The 13,455-nt window shown below is 55.1% G+C and overlaps 1 protein-coding gene across 2 annotated transcripts; it reads left to right on the forward strand.

Annotated features, from left to right (window-relative positions):
• On the forward strand, nucleotides 1-12,941 carry SCAMP5 (secretory carrier membrane protein 5). Of its 2 annotated transcripts, none has more exons than XM_064157283.1 (7): nucleotides 1-90; nucleotides 4,693-4,769; nucleotides 5,076-5,204; nucleotides 8,712-8,868; nucleotides 9,908-10,009; nucleotides 10,445-10,562; nucleotides 10,684-12,941. In XM_064157283.1, exons 2-7 carry the CDS (start codon nucleotides 4,763-4,765, stop codon nucleotides 10,876-10,878), a joined length of 708 nt encoding a protein of 235 aa, XP_064013353.1. In that variant the 5' UTR covers nucleotides 1-90; nucleotides 4,693-4,762; the 3' UTR covers nucleotides 10,879-12,941. The 2 variants fall into 2 exon arrangements, with proteins under 2 accessions (XP_064013353.1, XP_064013352.1); XM_064157282.1 differs by lacking the exon at nucleotides 1-90 and adding an exon at nucleotides 2,959-3,068.
• Nucleotides 12,942-13,455: the final 514 nt, after the last annotated feature.

The following is a 13,455-nucleotide window of genomic DNA, read 5'->3' on the forward strand; positions in this document are numbered from 1 at the left end:
GCTGTTATGATTGGTCTTCAGGTTAGTTACAGCTATCCTCGTGCTTGGTTCCTGCTGTTCTGGATCTCAGCCTGTGGCCTGGACCTGCAGGTTGGTTTCATGGCTTGATTTTGAACCTGTCTACTTGCTGCTTGACCTGGACCCTTGTTTGAACCTGGTTATCCTTTCTAGCTGGCTCTGCTCAGGTAGTGTGGGATGGGTGCCAGGTAGTTAGGTTCTTGTCCTGCCTCTGTGTTATTTCCTTGGCTTCCCAGACATCTCCTGTTAGCAAGAGGAGTATCCATCTCTTTGGGTCCTGAACATGCCTTCATGTGCAGCCCATGATGAAAGTCTGGCAGGGCAAGGAACAGCTCTGCAGCTCGCCATCCCAAAGTCTTGATGAGATAGGAAGGTGCTGGAGAGCCTGAGGCAGGCAAAGAGGTGGATGGGGAACAAATCTAGATGAGAGAAAGCTCAAGAGACAAGTGTGGGAAATAAGACAGTTGCCAAGGTCCTTGGCCCAAGGATAGGACTTCACAGCTGATCTGTGGTGAAACTGGGCCTGAGTTGAGTGCCAATAAATCCTCCTCAAGGAAGTGGGGCTGGGGTGTGTGGCCAGCCCTGTACCCTAGAGTTGTTCAGTGCTTGCAGGGTGCAGGGATGCCTGCAAGCAAAGCCTGTGCAGCACTCCCAGTCTCAGAGCACCCTCATGAGGTCTCACGCGTGGGTAAGCAGCAGCGCTAGGCAGGAAGGGGGATCCAGAGCCGCCTCCTCTTCTGCCCTTGCTGTTTGTGTTCCTCCTCTTGCTTTCCTGCTGCTCTGCAGGGCGCAGGGCTGAATGCACAAGGGTGCATCTCTGGGGAAGAGCAGCTCAGAGTCCAAGGCCTAGAAGGTGTTTAGAGTGGACAGCTGGGCCCTCAGCTATGGGGTCATCTGTGACAAGCTTATTTTCCTGCTTCCTTTTATTTTGCCATCTGTGCAATAGGTGTTTTCCCTGTTTCTGCCAGGTTTCTTTCCCAGTGTCACCACAGAGCAATGCTGCTCTTCTGCTGGGGCTGCTTGGTGACCAGGGCATGCTGGAGTGAATAGATTTAGCTGCTTCCCTGTCTTCCCAGAGTGGGACATTGTCCTCACTGCCCCTCTGTGCTCAGTGATAACATGCTGATGCTTGAGGCTGGACCCTGAAGGGGAGCAGGGTTTAGCTGTCAGATAAAGCCAGCTTCATGACAAGCTGGCTCACAAGCCTCAAGGCAGGAGGTCTGAGTGGTCTGCATAGGGCTTCTTGCAATGACACTGAGGGCAAGGAACACTGCCTATGGAGTGCTCACGTTGCTTGGAGTCCTCAAGCTGACCGAGAATTAGTGCTCCCTTTCAGAGCTTTCTGTCTCCATCCTAGCTCACCTGTGAGTCAATCAATCCATTCCCCTGCTCTTTGCCTCCCAATCTTGGCATTGCTGACAAAAGCAATCAGCAGATCCTCTGCCCTTTATGTGAGCTGTTAATTACTGCAGTAAGGTGAGGCAGACCACGGTGAGAACCTAGGCAGGATGTGGACATGGCATCCCCTGAATTGGGTCAGCATGATGAGGGTTGAAAGAACCTTTAGGGAGCGTCTAGTCCAACCCTCCTGCTATAAAGCAGAGGCACCCACAGCAGGTTGTCTGCAGTGTTCAGGCAGGCTTGGAATCTTGCCAGAGAAGGAGACCCCCCAGACTCCCTGGGCAGCTTGCTCCAGGGTTCCAGCACCCTCACAGCAGGGAAGTTTCTTCTTATGTTTCAGATGGAACTTTTTGTGGTCCAGTTTATGCTCTTGTCCCTTGTCCTGCCGATGGGCACCACTGCAAAGAGTCTGTCCCCATCCTCTTGCCCTCACCCTTTAGCTCTTGCTGAGCATTGATCAAATCCCCTCTCGGGTTGCTCTTCTCCATACAAAATGACCCCTGGGCTCTCAGCCTTTCATCTTCAGAGAAGCTCTGGGCCTCTCAGCATCTTTGTAACCTCCTCTGGCTACAAAGGCTACTCTCTCCAGTAGTTCTCTGTTTCTCTTGAACTGGGGACCCCAGAACTGGACACAATACTCCAAATGTGGCCTCACCAGGGCAGAGTAGAGGGGGCAGAGAACCTCCCTTGACCTGCTCACCATGCTCCTCTTAATGCACCTAGGAGACCATTTGTCCTCTTGGCTACAAGACTGCATTGCTGGCTGGTGGTGACCTTCTCCACCAGCGCTCCCAGGTCCTTCGCAGAGCTGCTTGCCAGCAGGTCAACTGCTCACCTTTGGTTCTGGAACACAAACCCTGTGGGGAGAGGCTGAGGGAGCTGGGGTGGTTTAGCCTGGAGAAGAGGAGGCTCAGGGGTGACCTCATTGCTGTATGCAACTACCTGCAGGGACATTGTAGCCAGGCGGGGGGTGGCCTCTTCTGCCAGGCAACCAGCAATAGAACAAGGGGACAGAGGCTCAAGCTGTGCCGGGGAAGTATAGGCTGGATGTTAGGAGGAAGTTCTTCACAGAGAGAGTGATTGGCATTGGAATGGGCTGCCCAGGGAGGTGGTGGAGGCACCGTCCCTGGAGGTCTTCAAGAGAAGCCTGGATGAGGCACTTAGTGCCATGGTCTGGTTGAGTGGCTAGGGCTGGGTGCTAGGTTGGACTGGCTGAGCTTGGAGGTCTCTTCCAACCTGGTTGATTCTATGATTGTGTTGGTAGGACCTGCAGGCTTCCCTTACACTGCTGGGCACAAGCAGCCTGTCCCTCCCTAGGGGGTCTCCTAAGCCTGTGGAGCTGCCCATGCCCACTGGAGGGTCTGCCGTGCCGCAGGTGGAGGCCGCTACACCCCCCCGAGCTCTCTCGGCCCTGCGGGGCGCCTCCCCTGTCCCCGCCTCTGCCCGCGGCCGGCGGCGGCAGGACCCTGGACAGCGGCGGCGGCGCCAACTCTCGCAGGATCTGGGCCCCGTCCCCCCCCGCCGTAGCCCGGGCGGCGGCGCGGCGCAGCCTCGCGAGAGCGCGGCCGCTGCGGCAGGAGCAGCGCCAGGGGGGCCGGCGGCCGCCGCCTCCCGCCGCCGGACGGCACGGGTCGGGCTGGGCCACCGCGGTGAGTGCCGGGGCCGTGGGGAGCGGGGGCTGCCTGGGTCTGGGCGGGGAACCCCCGGCGGGGTTGACCCTGCGGCCCCCAGCCCGCCCGTCTTTTGCAGCCCATAGAGCTGGGGCTGGGGAGGGGGGGTACGGAGCGCGGCGGGGGGGGCTGCAGCTGCCGCCGTGGGTCACGACGGACTGAGCGTGGAGCAAGCCGCGCTGTGTCCTCATCCGTGCCAGGCAGCTGTGGGGAGCGGGCTGCCAGGGTCTCGGGGGAACGCGGGGTCAGCAATCCCCGTCACGACCGAGCGCAGCCCGGGGTGGGGGGCACCAGAAGGGCGTGTTGTGGTCTCTCCTCAGTGTTGGCATCCCTGTGCTGCATTGCAAACACACACCCCCCCAGTGTTGCATAGCCCCCCCCCCAATTTTGCGAGTCTTCCCCGTATCGCGAAAGCCTCCCCTCAGATCGCATCCTTCCAAATGCTGCCGAAGCCTCTTTGTTGCTGCGAAGCTCCCGAAGCAGCCGGGCAGGTGTCGGATCTGGGGGCACACCTGGCTGCGTGTCCCCGCTCCCGGCACACGTGTGTGGGGGCTGTGTCGCCTGGGGAGACGTCACCCGCTCGTATTTATAGCACCGGGGCGGGGGGGGGGATGGAATCGTCCGTGAGCTGCTGTCGGGTGGCGAGAGACGGCACACGCCGGGGAGCCGCGGGCGTTTGCTGTGCCTTTGGCGCTGGGTTATGCTTGTAGGAGATGTAGAGACCTCTCCCAGAAAGACCAAAACGTGCCCGTTGTGTGTCCCCCCCGCCATCAGCCTCCTCCTGCTGCCGGTTCCTCTGCCCGAGATCGCCTGGTAGAGGGCAAAAGCTGCAGGCAGGTGAGACAGGCAAAGTGGCTGTCTTCAAAGCCTCCCCTCTTCGTTTTTGCCTCAGTTAAGCTTAATTTTTGCTGCTGGACCATGGCATGGTTCGGGACCATCATGGGATGCGGAGCTGGACCCTCTGCCACCTGCAGGATGTGGCACAAGGTGCCAAATGCCATGAGTAATGGTGAAGGCAGCACTGAAGTGACTCATTAGTGACAATCATCACTGATTTATGATTTTTCCAGCTGGTATTTTCAGTTGATTTCTCTGATCCCTTTTGGCCTGGTTTCTACCTTGGGCTTGCGAAAATGGGAGCTGCTGTGTGGTCAAGAGTTGCCTGTGCTGGAACTCTTCCCTGGAGGAAAAATTCAAACCAAAAGGGTTTTGGTCAGCTAATGAACTTGAGGATTTCAAACTGTCCACTGTTGCTTTGCCACTTGTGGGGCCGTGTCCCTTTCCCTGCCATCCAGCTTGGCCCTTCTGCCAGGGCTGGATGTAGGTCAGTCAGGAGTGGGAGGTTAAGCTGGTGTCCTGCCCCACATCATCAGATCTTCTTAACTGGTGTATAAAGCCCTGGGCCATGGGAGCTGGGATTTATTCTGCTGCCATCCCAGGTGCCAGCAGGAAGCTGAGGGTGTAAGCAGAGTGTCCGTGTAAAGAAAGTAAACTACCTTCTTACGGTGCTGTCCTTCAGCTATTTTGGAGCAGGGGGAAGGTGAAGGTTCTTCAGGGAGGTACCCAACCACTTCACAGCACTTATTCTCTTGTTTTCCTCCAGCTTTGCTAAAGCTTCCAGGAGTTTTCCTCTTGCTTTTCCTGTGGAACGGGGAGGCTGAGTGTATGCCAGCATGGCAGGTACGGAGAGAGGTCTCTGGCAGGGCTGCCCCTTGCCTCTGAAGCCCATCTGGGCTGTTACTGGCCATAATGTCAGCCTTTTATTCTCCAGTGGGGTTGTAGGTTGTCCACACTTGCAGTATCCATGAGGCCAGCCCGAGCTAAATTTGTCTTGATGCTTGTGGGTGGTGGTTGTGGAGGGGAATCTTTAATTCCTGTGTGAAACTCATCAATTCTTGAGGCTGAGCGAGACTAATTAGCCTGCTGCCTCTTGACTGATGTTCAGCTCTGTGCAGTGCCTAAGGCTGGTGACACTTTTTCTTGCAGAAAAAGTGAACAACTTCCCTCCCCTGCCGAAGTTCATCCCCTTGAAGCCATGTTTCTACCAGGACTTCGATGCAGAGATCCCTCCGCAGCACCGTACCATGGCCAAGCGGCTTTACTACCTCTGGATGTGTGAGTTGCTGGGTGGGGAAGGGCTTGGGTGGGTTGGTGTTCGCCTCTCTGTAGGCTGCTCCTCTGGAAGTCACTGGCTGAAAAAGCAGAGCAAGGTCAGGGGAAGTCCCTTCTGCCCCTTCAGGCTTTGGGGTCTCCTGTTAAAAAAGCCTTTGGGGATGGGGGCTATGGTATCCCATGGCTTCAGCCCTTCTAGACTCGAGGAGGGAGGCTTGGAGCTGGCTCTGCCTCTGAGGGCCATTTGTGACCTTGATGTCCCACTGGAGCCTGCTGTGAGGAGGAGATGGTTCAGCACCTCCATGTCCTCCTGCCAAAGGATTTACATCTCTGCCTCACTCAGCTGCTGGCCTTGCCCCACCAGAGAGCTGCCAAGCCTCTGCTGGCTTCCTCTGGCAGCTGGGCTGGGGAAGGACTTTCTCTGCCACCTTAAGCTCCTTGCGAGCCCTTTGGCAGCAGCCTGAGTCTGAGATTCTGCTTGGACTGGAGGGCCAGAGTGCCTGCTCCTTGACAAAGGGGAGCCTGGAGCTTCCCTCAGGGCTGGATCTTGCCTGTTTCTCTTGCATGCCTCTGTGTGCTGTGCTAACAGCTGTCACAACCTTCTAACTCCTCACACTGGCCTGGATCTCTCTTTCTTACCATCCCTGGGTGGGGAGAAGAGGCAGAGGGATAGATCTCAGCCCAGTATAGGTGTCAATGGATGCATGCAGCTCAGGGCAAGCTGACAGCATTGGTTTATTCCTCTTTAGAACTTAGTTCCTTAGTCAGGTGTTTCCGCTGAACTTTGGAAGCATATCAGTGCCCAGGGAGTGCCCTGTGCTTTTGAGGCAGGCTGCAAGTAGCTGAGCTGGCACTAGCAAGGTCAGGCAGTTCTGCTTTTGGCATGGTGCCAGGCTGGCACTCTCAGGCAGTGCCTCACTCCAGAACTGGGGGCCATACCCCATCAGGAAGGTGACCCTGGGATAATCTCCCCATTGGGTCAGGAGGGTTGGTGTAGCTTTTCCATGAAAGGAGGGGGAGGAGGGGAGTTGTGCTTCTCTGGAGAGTGTTAAATCCCCTCCCCATCTCAGTCTGGCTGTTCTTGCTCTGCTTAATTTAACAGAGCTGGGCTCTCACTTCCAGCCTCTCCAACAGCACAAGCACCAGCTCTCTGTGCCACTCATTGCTGGGGTTTTTGCTCTTGGGATCATTTCCTCCCCAGCTCCCCACACAGAGAGTCTCCAGGGTGTCCTTGGGGGCTTTAGAGAGCAGCAAGCACCCGTTCAGGCCTGGCCAACCGAGCTGCCTGTCTTGCCAGCTGCAGCTCTCTTGTGGGTGGCAGTGGGAGGGTTTTAGCTGTCCTCGAAAGAATGAATCATTCTCCAAAGTCGGAGGCGTCAGAATCCAGATGAGCTGCTTGGCTTTGTCCTGTGTCTGCTGAGCTGCCCCTCAGAGTGATAGCCCTTGTGTTGCCTCAGCCCAAGCAGGGGAGAAAGATCCAAACCCCCCTGAACTGGCAGGGTGGGGGATGAAGAATGCAGGACTTTAGCTGGCAGACTGAGGGGGGTGTTGGCTTGGGGAGTCCTTGCAGAAGCTCCTTTGGCAAAACTGTAGCTAGAGGCAAGCAGAGAGCTTCACTTTGATTTCTCCATTTTTCTGCTGTTGATGGAAATGTGGCCTGGGTGACCAGCAGTGGGAGGAGATAGGGCTTTTCCCTGTCCCTGGAGCCCCATGAGCCCTGGACTTCCAACCCACACCATTTGCTTAAGACATTCTAAGTCTGACCATAGAGCTGTTGAGGACGGAAGAGACCTTGGACAAAGGCCAACCACTCGCCTAGAGCTCACAGTCTCACCACTACTGCTGAGCCACTACCACTAAACCATGTCACTTGGCACCACATCCATGTGTCTTTTAAACACCTCCAGGGATGGTGGTGACTTCCCCCACTTCCTTGGGCAGCCTGTTCCAAGGCTTGAGGACCTTCCTGGGGAAGAAATTTTTCATGATGTCCAACATGACCCCCCCCAGTGCAACTTAAGGCCACTTCCTCTTGTCCTGTCACTTCTTGCCCATGAGAAGAGACCAACCTCCACCTGGCTCCAGCCTCCACTCAGGGAGTTGTAGGGAGCAATGAGGTTTCCCCTCAGTCTCCTCTTCTGTAGACTCAACAACCCCAGTTCCCTCATGAGACTTGTGTTCGAGGCCCTTCACCAGCTTGTTGCCCTTCTTTGGACAGGCTGCTCGCACATCTTGGAGTGAGAGGCTCAAAACTGAACCCAGTACTGAGAGGGAGCTGAGTAGAGTGGGACCATTCTCTCCATATATGTTTTTAATCCTTCTCCCCAGCTCAGGTTGGCTGAGCTGGCCTGGGGATGCTCCCTGGGCTCAGCCAGCTTCATTTCACTTAAATTTAGGGCCCTGCAGCTAGTGCAGGAGGCCAGCCCCACATGGGCTTGTGTATGTAGGGTAGTGCTCGATGGCTGGAAGCTGAGATGGAGAGCAGTGGTGTCCCTCAGGGACCTGTGCTGTTTAATGTTTGTATCAATGCTATAGACAGTGGGATCGAGGGCACCATCAGCAAGCTTGCAGATGGCACCAAGCTGAGTGCTGCTGTTGATATGCCAGAGGGATAGGATGTCATGCAGAGGAACTTGGGTGGGCTGGGAGAGCTGGGCCCAGCTGAACCTCCTTGGGTTCAATGAGAGTGAATTCAGGGTCCTGCACCTTGGAACAATCCTCACTGTCAATGCAGACTGGGGGATGAGGTGATAGGAATCAGCCCTGTGGAAAAAGCCTTGGGTGTGCTGATGGATGAGAAGCAGATCATGAGCCAGCAATGGGCACTTGCAGTCCAGAAGGCCAATGGCAGCCTGAGCTGCATTGAAAACAGCACAGCCAGAGATGGAGAGAGGGGATTCTGCCCCTCTGTTCTGCTGAGATCTCACCTGCACTGCTGTGTCCAGCTCTGGAGCCCTCAGTACAGGAAGGACATGGACCTGATGGAGCAGGTCCAGAGGAGGGCACAAGAATGATCAGGGGATTGGAGCAGCTCTGCCGTGAGGACAGGCTGAGGGAGCTGGGGGTGTTCAGCCTGGAGGAGGCTCTGGGGAGGCCTCATAGCAGCCTGCTTGGTACCTGGAGGGGGCTACAGGAAGGCTGGAGAGAGACTGTTTGCAAAGGCCTGCAGGGACAGCATGAGGGCAATGGCTTCAGACTAGAGCAGAGCAGATGTAGGAAGGAACAAGTTCTGCACTGTGAGGGTGGTGGAACACGGGAACAGGTCACCCGGGGAGGTGGTTGAGGCCTCATCCATGAAGGTACTGAAGGTAAGGCTCAGCAGGGCTGTGGGCAAGCTGCCGCAGTGGAGGCTGCCCCTGCTGACTGCAGAGGGGGTTGGACTGGATGACCTTTGGAGCTCCCCTCCAACCCAGCCCACTCTGTGAGGACTCCCTGGGGCCGGGGGCGTGCGGCGTGGCAGCAGCGTCCCCTCTGGGCCCCACTCTGCTCCCTCTGTGTGTGTGTTTGCAGTGAACAGCATCACCTTGGCAGTGAATCTGGTTGGCTGCCTTGCATGGCTGATCGGAGGCGGCGGAGCCGTCAATTTTGGACTGGCAATTCTCTGGCTCATTCTCTTTACGCCCTGCTCCTATGTGTGCTGGTTTAGACCTATTTACAAAGCTTTCAAGTAAGTGCTCACACTTCAGCCTGGCTTCTCACGGTATGGGTTTAGGTTTTCCTTTCCTAAAGAGTGCTTTGCTCGGGGTATTGCCTCTGTATCTGGGGGGAATTTCTGCTCTTCCTGTGCAGCCCTTTTAGCTTTACTTTCTAACCCTCCCTAGCAAGGTTGTTTGGGATTTCCCAAGGGCCCTGTGACACAAGGACCAAACTTGTGTAGCACTGCAGAGTGTCTGGGAGAGTGGTGAGGGTGCAGCTGAAATACCACTTTTCCCTTCCCTCCTTCCTTCTCTCCCTCTCTCCCGCTCTCTTCCCCCTTCCCCTCACCTTCCCTCCTTCCTTCTCTCCCGCTCTCTTCCTCCCTCCTTCCTTCTCTCCCGCTCTCTTCCTCCCTCCTTCCTTCTCTCCCGCTCTCTTCCTCCCTCCTTCCTTCTCTCCCGCTCTCTTCCTCCCTCCTTCCTTCTCTCCCGCTCTCTTCCTCCCTCCTTCCTTCTCTCCCGCTCTCTTCCTCCCTCCTTCCTTCTCTCCCGCTCTCTTCCTCCCTCCTTCCTTCTCTCCCGCTCTCTTCCTCCCTCCTTCCTTCTCTCCCGCTCTCTTCCTCCCTCCTTCCTTCTCTCCCGCTCTCTTCCTCCCTCAAGTCCAAAGTGCTTGTACTGATTATCCATGCTGCTGAGGGCAACCCCCAGTGAAATATCCCCACCCCTGGAAATCTGGGGGTGTCCTGTTGTCTCCTACGGGATGGTTGAGCCTGATGGTAGGGTCTGGTGTGAGCTGAGAGCTGTGTCTGAACGTGGGTGCCCTCACTGCTTGATGCGCTGAGCTGGCCAAGACATGAGGAGGGTCTCACACCCTGTGGCTTTCCCAGGCTTCAGCCTCTCATAGTTTCTCCCTTGCCTGTAGTTTTACTGTCCACAGGTAGTTCTGCTTCTTACTACCCTCTTGCTAAATCACAGCAGCTTCCTCCCCCAAAAAGGTCTGAGATATGGGAGCATCTCCCTTCCCCCACAAGTTAGCAGGGATGTAAGGAATGACTGAACCTTCTGTTGCAGGACAGACAGTTCCTTCAACTTCATGGCTTTCTTCTTCACCTTCATGGCCCAGCTGGTGATCAGCATTATCCAGGCGGTGGGAATCCCTGGCTGGGGTGTCTGGTAAGGAAGATGCTGCTCTTGTGCTGGGTGCAAGGACAATCACTGTCACACTGGTGCTGTGGCCTCTTGCTGTTTTAGCATCCTGAGTGCTAAGCCACTACCACTAAACCTTGTCACTGAGCACCACATCCACGTGTCTTGTAAACACTTCCAGGCATGGTGGTGACTCCACCTCCTTGGGCAGCCTGTTCCAAGGCTTGAGAACCTTTCTGGGGAAGAAATTCTTCCTTATATCCAACATGAACCTCCCCCTAGTGCAATTTAAGACCATTTCCTCTTGTCCTGTCACTTCTTGCCTGAGAGGGGCGCAATGAGGTCTCCCTTCAGCCTCCTTTGTTGGAATATGGTTTGAGGAGCTGGGAGGGATGGTGGCAAGCTGTGGTGTGTTGAAGCAGGCAGGAAAGCCCTAAGCTGCTTGCTGTGCTCTCCTTGCAGTGGCTGGATTGCAGCAATTTCCTTCTTCGGGACCAACGTGGGCTCAGCTGTGGTGATGCTGATCCCCACTGTCCTCTTCACAGGGATGGCAGTCTTCTCCTTCATCGCTCTCACCATGGTATGGGAGGACAGGGGAGGTGCTGCCTTGCTCTGGGGAGCCCTCGCTGCTCGCCCTGGACAGTCCCCAGGAGCAGCAGTTGCTTAACGGCTCTGGGTTTTCTTTTGCCAACCTGTTACAGGTGCATAAGTTCTACCGGGGGAGCGGTGGAAGCTTTAGCAAAGCCCAGGAGGAGTGGACCACAGGGGCCTGGAAGAACCCCCACGTGCAGCAGGCAGCACAGAACGCGGCCATGGGGGCGGCCCAGGGGGCCATGATGCAGCACGAAACGCAGTACTCGGCCACCCCAAACTACACCTACTCCAACGAGATGTGAGCAGCAGGACTCTGTCCTCTGGAGAAAGATCTTGGGGAGGGGATGGAGGAGGAGGAGGAAGGAGGCTGAGCCGAGTTTCTGCAGCCACACCAGAAAGTCGGAGTGTACCATAAGGGTGGTTCTTTTCCTGTTCTTTGTAACAAGATTGGGATTTGTTTCTGGTTTAGGGCTTTTTGTTTGTTTTTGGTTTGTTTTTTTCCCCTCATTACTGTCTTGAGCTCTTCTCTTTTTTTTTTCTCCTTTCTTTTTCATTTTGAGGAGGTCATGAGTTGACCTGCAGGGCTCTTGTTGTGTGTGGTAGTTCAGTGTCCGTTCACTTGTCTTCTTTTTCCCTGTGAAGTAGTGTACAGTGGTGGGGTTTTCATTACTGTGGTGATAGGTGTACGTTAGAACCACATCAGCCAAGAGCTCCCCCAGCTCCCTTTCCCCAAACGCCCTCAAAAGGGAAAGATAAAAACAGCAACCAGCACCTATCTCTCCCCTACTGGAATAAGCCCTGAATGGTGGGTTTGGGTTTCTGACCTGTGTGAGTTTCCTCTTTCAGTCGATAGCATCCAGCCACTGTCTCAGCAAGGGCAAGCAAACCTGGGAATTCTCCCTTTCCTTTTGCTTTTTAATTAGCAGGTGGCTGGTTTAGCATTTAAAAACAAAGGAGGTGTGGGGGGAGAACCCCTCACTCCTGCTGTTGATTATGCTGGAAGCCAAGAGATTCCTAATCTACACCCTGGCTCAGGATCTACAACTTCCCTCCATGTGTGGTGTTGTAAATGAGTAGTTCACATTTTTGATGTGGAGGATCTGTACTGGTGTGTGCCAGTGGGCAGGAGCCCTGGTGCTGTGCGTGTGTGTGGCTGTGTGTGTGAGTGTGTTGGGAAGCAAGGACAAGTTTTCCCTGCGGGATACAACCTTCCCCTTCCAGGTACTGCATTCCCAAGCCTGGTTTTTAAAGGCTTCTGTTGTGAAAAGCTGCTCTAAAATTGGCAGAGTGTTTGGCAGAGGACCCTATTCTTGGGTAATTCTCTGGGCCACATCCCTGGGCAAGCACATGGAACCAGCCTCACTGACTGCCCAGTGGCTTGTCTCTGTTAGCTTTTGAGGCATGTGCTGATTTAAGGCTCTTTAGGAAGCCTCCAGGCTAGTGGGAAGGATTCCTGCTCACTTCCACTTTCAGAAAGTGCAGTGAAATGTGGCCTCCTGCAGAAATCCCTGCTCCTGTCAGCCCCAAATCCCTGCTCCTGTCAGCCCCAAATCCCTGCTCCTGTCAGCCCCAAATCCTCTGCCCAGTTAGGGGAGGTCAGGCTTTGAGCAGTGGCAGGCAACTGAGCTTAGACGAACACTCCTTGGGCTGTGGCAACTGGGGAAGGTGAGCAGCAGATCCTGGGAAAATGTCAGTTCCTAACTGGGAACTGATGGACACTGCAGGGCTGGAATAGGGAAGACTCCTCCTTGGAGATGCTTTCCAGACTCTAAATGCACTTTAAGCCAAATTTTCACCAAGCCCTAGCAAAGCATCCCCTTGGGTTAAATCACCCCTGCCTGCCGCAGGTGTGACAAGCTCAGCGTGCCACTGCTCACGCCCACAGCTAACCAGGGTCTTGCCAGCTCTCACCCCCAGCCCCTTTAGCTGTCTGGTGATGCTTGTCTGTGACTCCCACCCATTGAGAATCGCCCCAAAGAGCAACTTCTCTCCTCCAGCAGAGCACACCAAGAATAGTTTCCTTTGTAAGGGTATTACCATGTCAGTCACTCTGCAGTAAGCAAGGCGTCTCTTGACAAGACTAAAACTCAGCTGATGATCCAATGCCTGTCTCTGTGTGTATAGAATATCTCTGTTTTAAAATGTAAAGGGGAAAGTAATCCTTTGCTGAGCCTATTATGTACTTAACCAGGTTTCAATATCGTGCAATTCATTTATAGCTAGCCTAAAACTTACTATGCCAAACCATGTGCTGTGTCATTCCTGTCTGTGGTGGATTGCAGTGATTTCACCTTCTGCATTTACAGTAAGATGCATAAATAACTGTAACAAGCTCTAACTAACAGACGTTGCTTCAGCACCCAAACCTTCCTCTCCAGTCTGTCTCCTCACTAAGATGTGCTGCTCTGGCCCCAGCCAGCAGGAGTGGGGCTGGGTAACGTAGCCCTGCTCTCACCACGCTCGTTTTTTAACCTGCCACTACTTCAGGTGGGAGCAGCCGCGGCTGTGAAACCGACGGGAAGCGGGGGGTGAGCTGGGGCTGGGTGTTTCTGTGGCTCAGCAGCTCCAGGCTCCGCTGTGCTTGAGCTTTCAGTGATGGCCTCTGCTGCTTTAGGGAAGCTCTGCAGCTGCTTTTCACGCCCCAGGGTCTGCAAGGCAGGGCTCACTCCCCTGTTCCCTGCCTCGGTGCTCATTTGTGCTTGAAGACTTTGAGAAGCTGCCCAGAGAGCGCCCTGGGAAGGGTTGGGGACCACCTGCCGTGCGCTGCCCCCCACATCTGTCACGCTTCTGTTTCAGACCACGAACAAGCAGTGCTGTAGCCCACTTTACCCCTGCCAGCACTCTGGTCCTGTCGGGAAGGCTTCACTCGTGTCTGTGAC

This window comes from Pogoniulus pusillus, chromosome 17, assembly GCF_015220805.1.
Source record: "Pogoniulus pusillus isolate bPogPus1 chromosome 17, bPogPus1.pri, whole genome shotgun sequence".
NCBI classification, from domain to species: Eukaryota; Metazoa; Chordata; class Aves; order Piciformes; family Lybiidae; genus Pogoniulus; species Pogoniulus pusillus.

Coding starts and splice junctions, on each gene's coding strand:
- SCAMP5 (XM_064157283.1), top strand. Junction 5,205..8,711: donor GCTTTACTACCTCTGGATGT/GTGAGTTGCTGG, acceptor GTGTGTTTGCAG/TGAACAGCATCACCTTGGCA. Junction 10,563..10,683: donor CCTTCATCGCTCTCACCATG/GTATGGGAGGAC, acceptor AACCTGTTACAG/GTGCATAAGTTCTACCGGGG.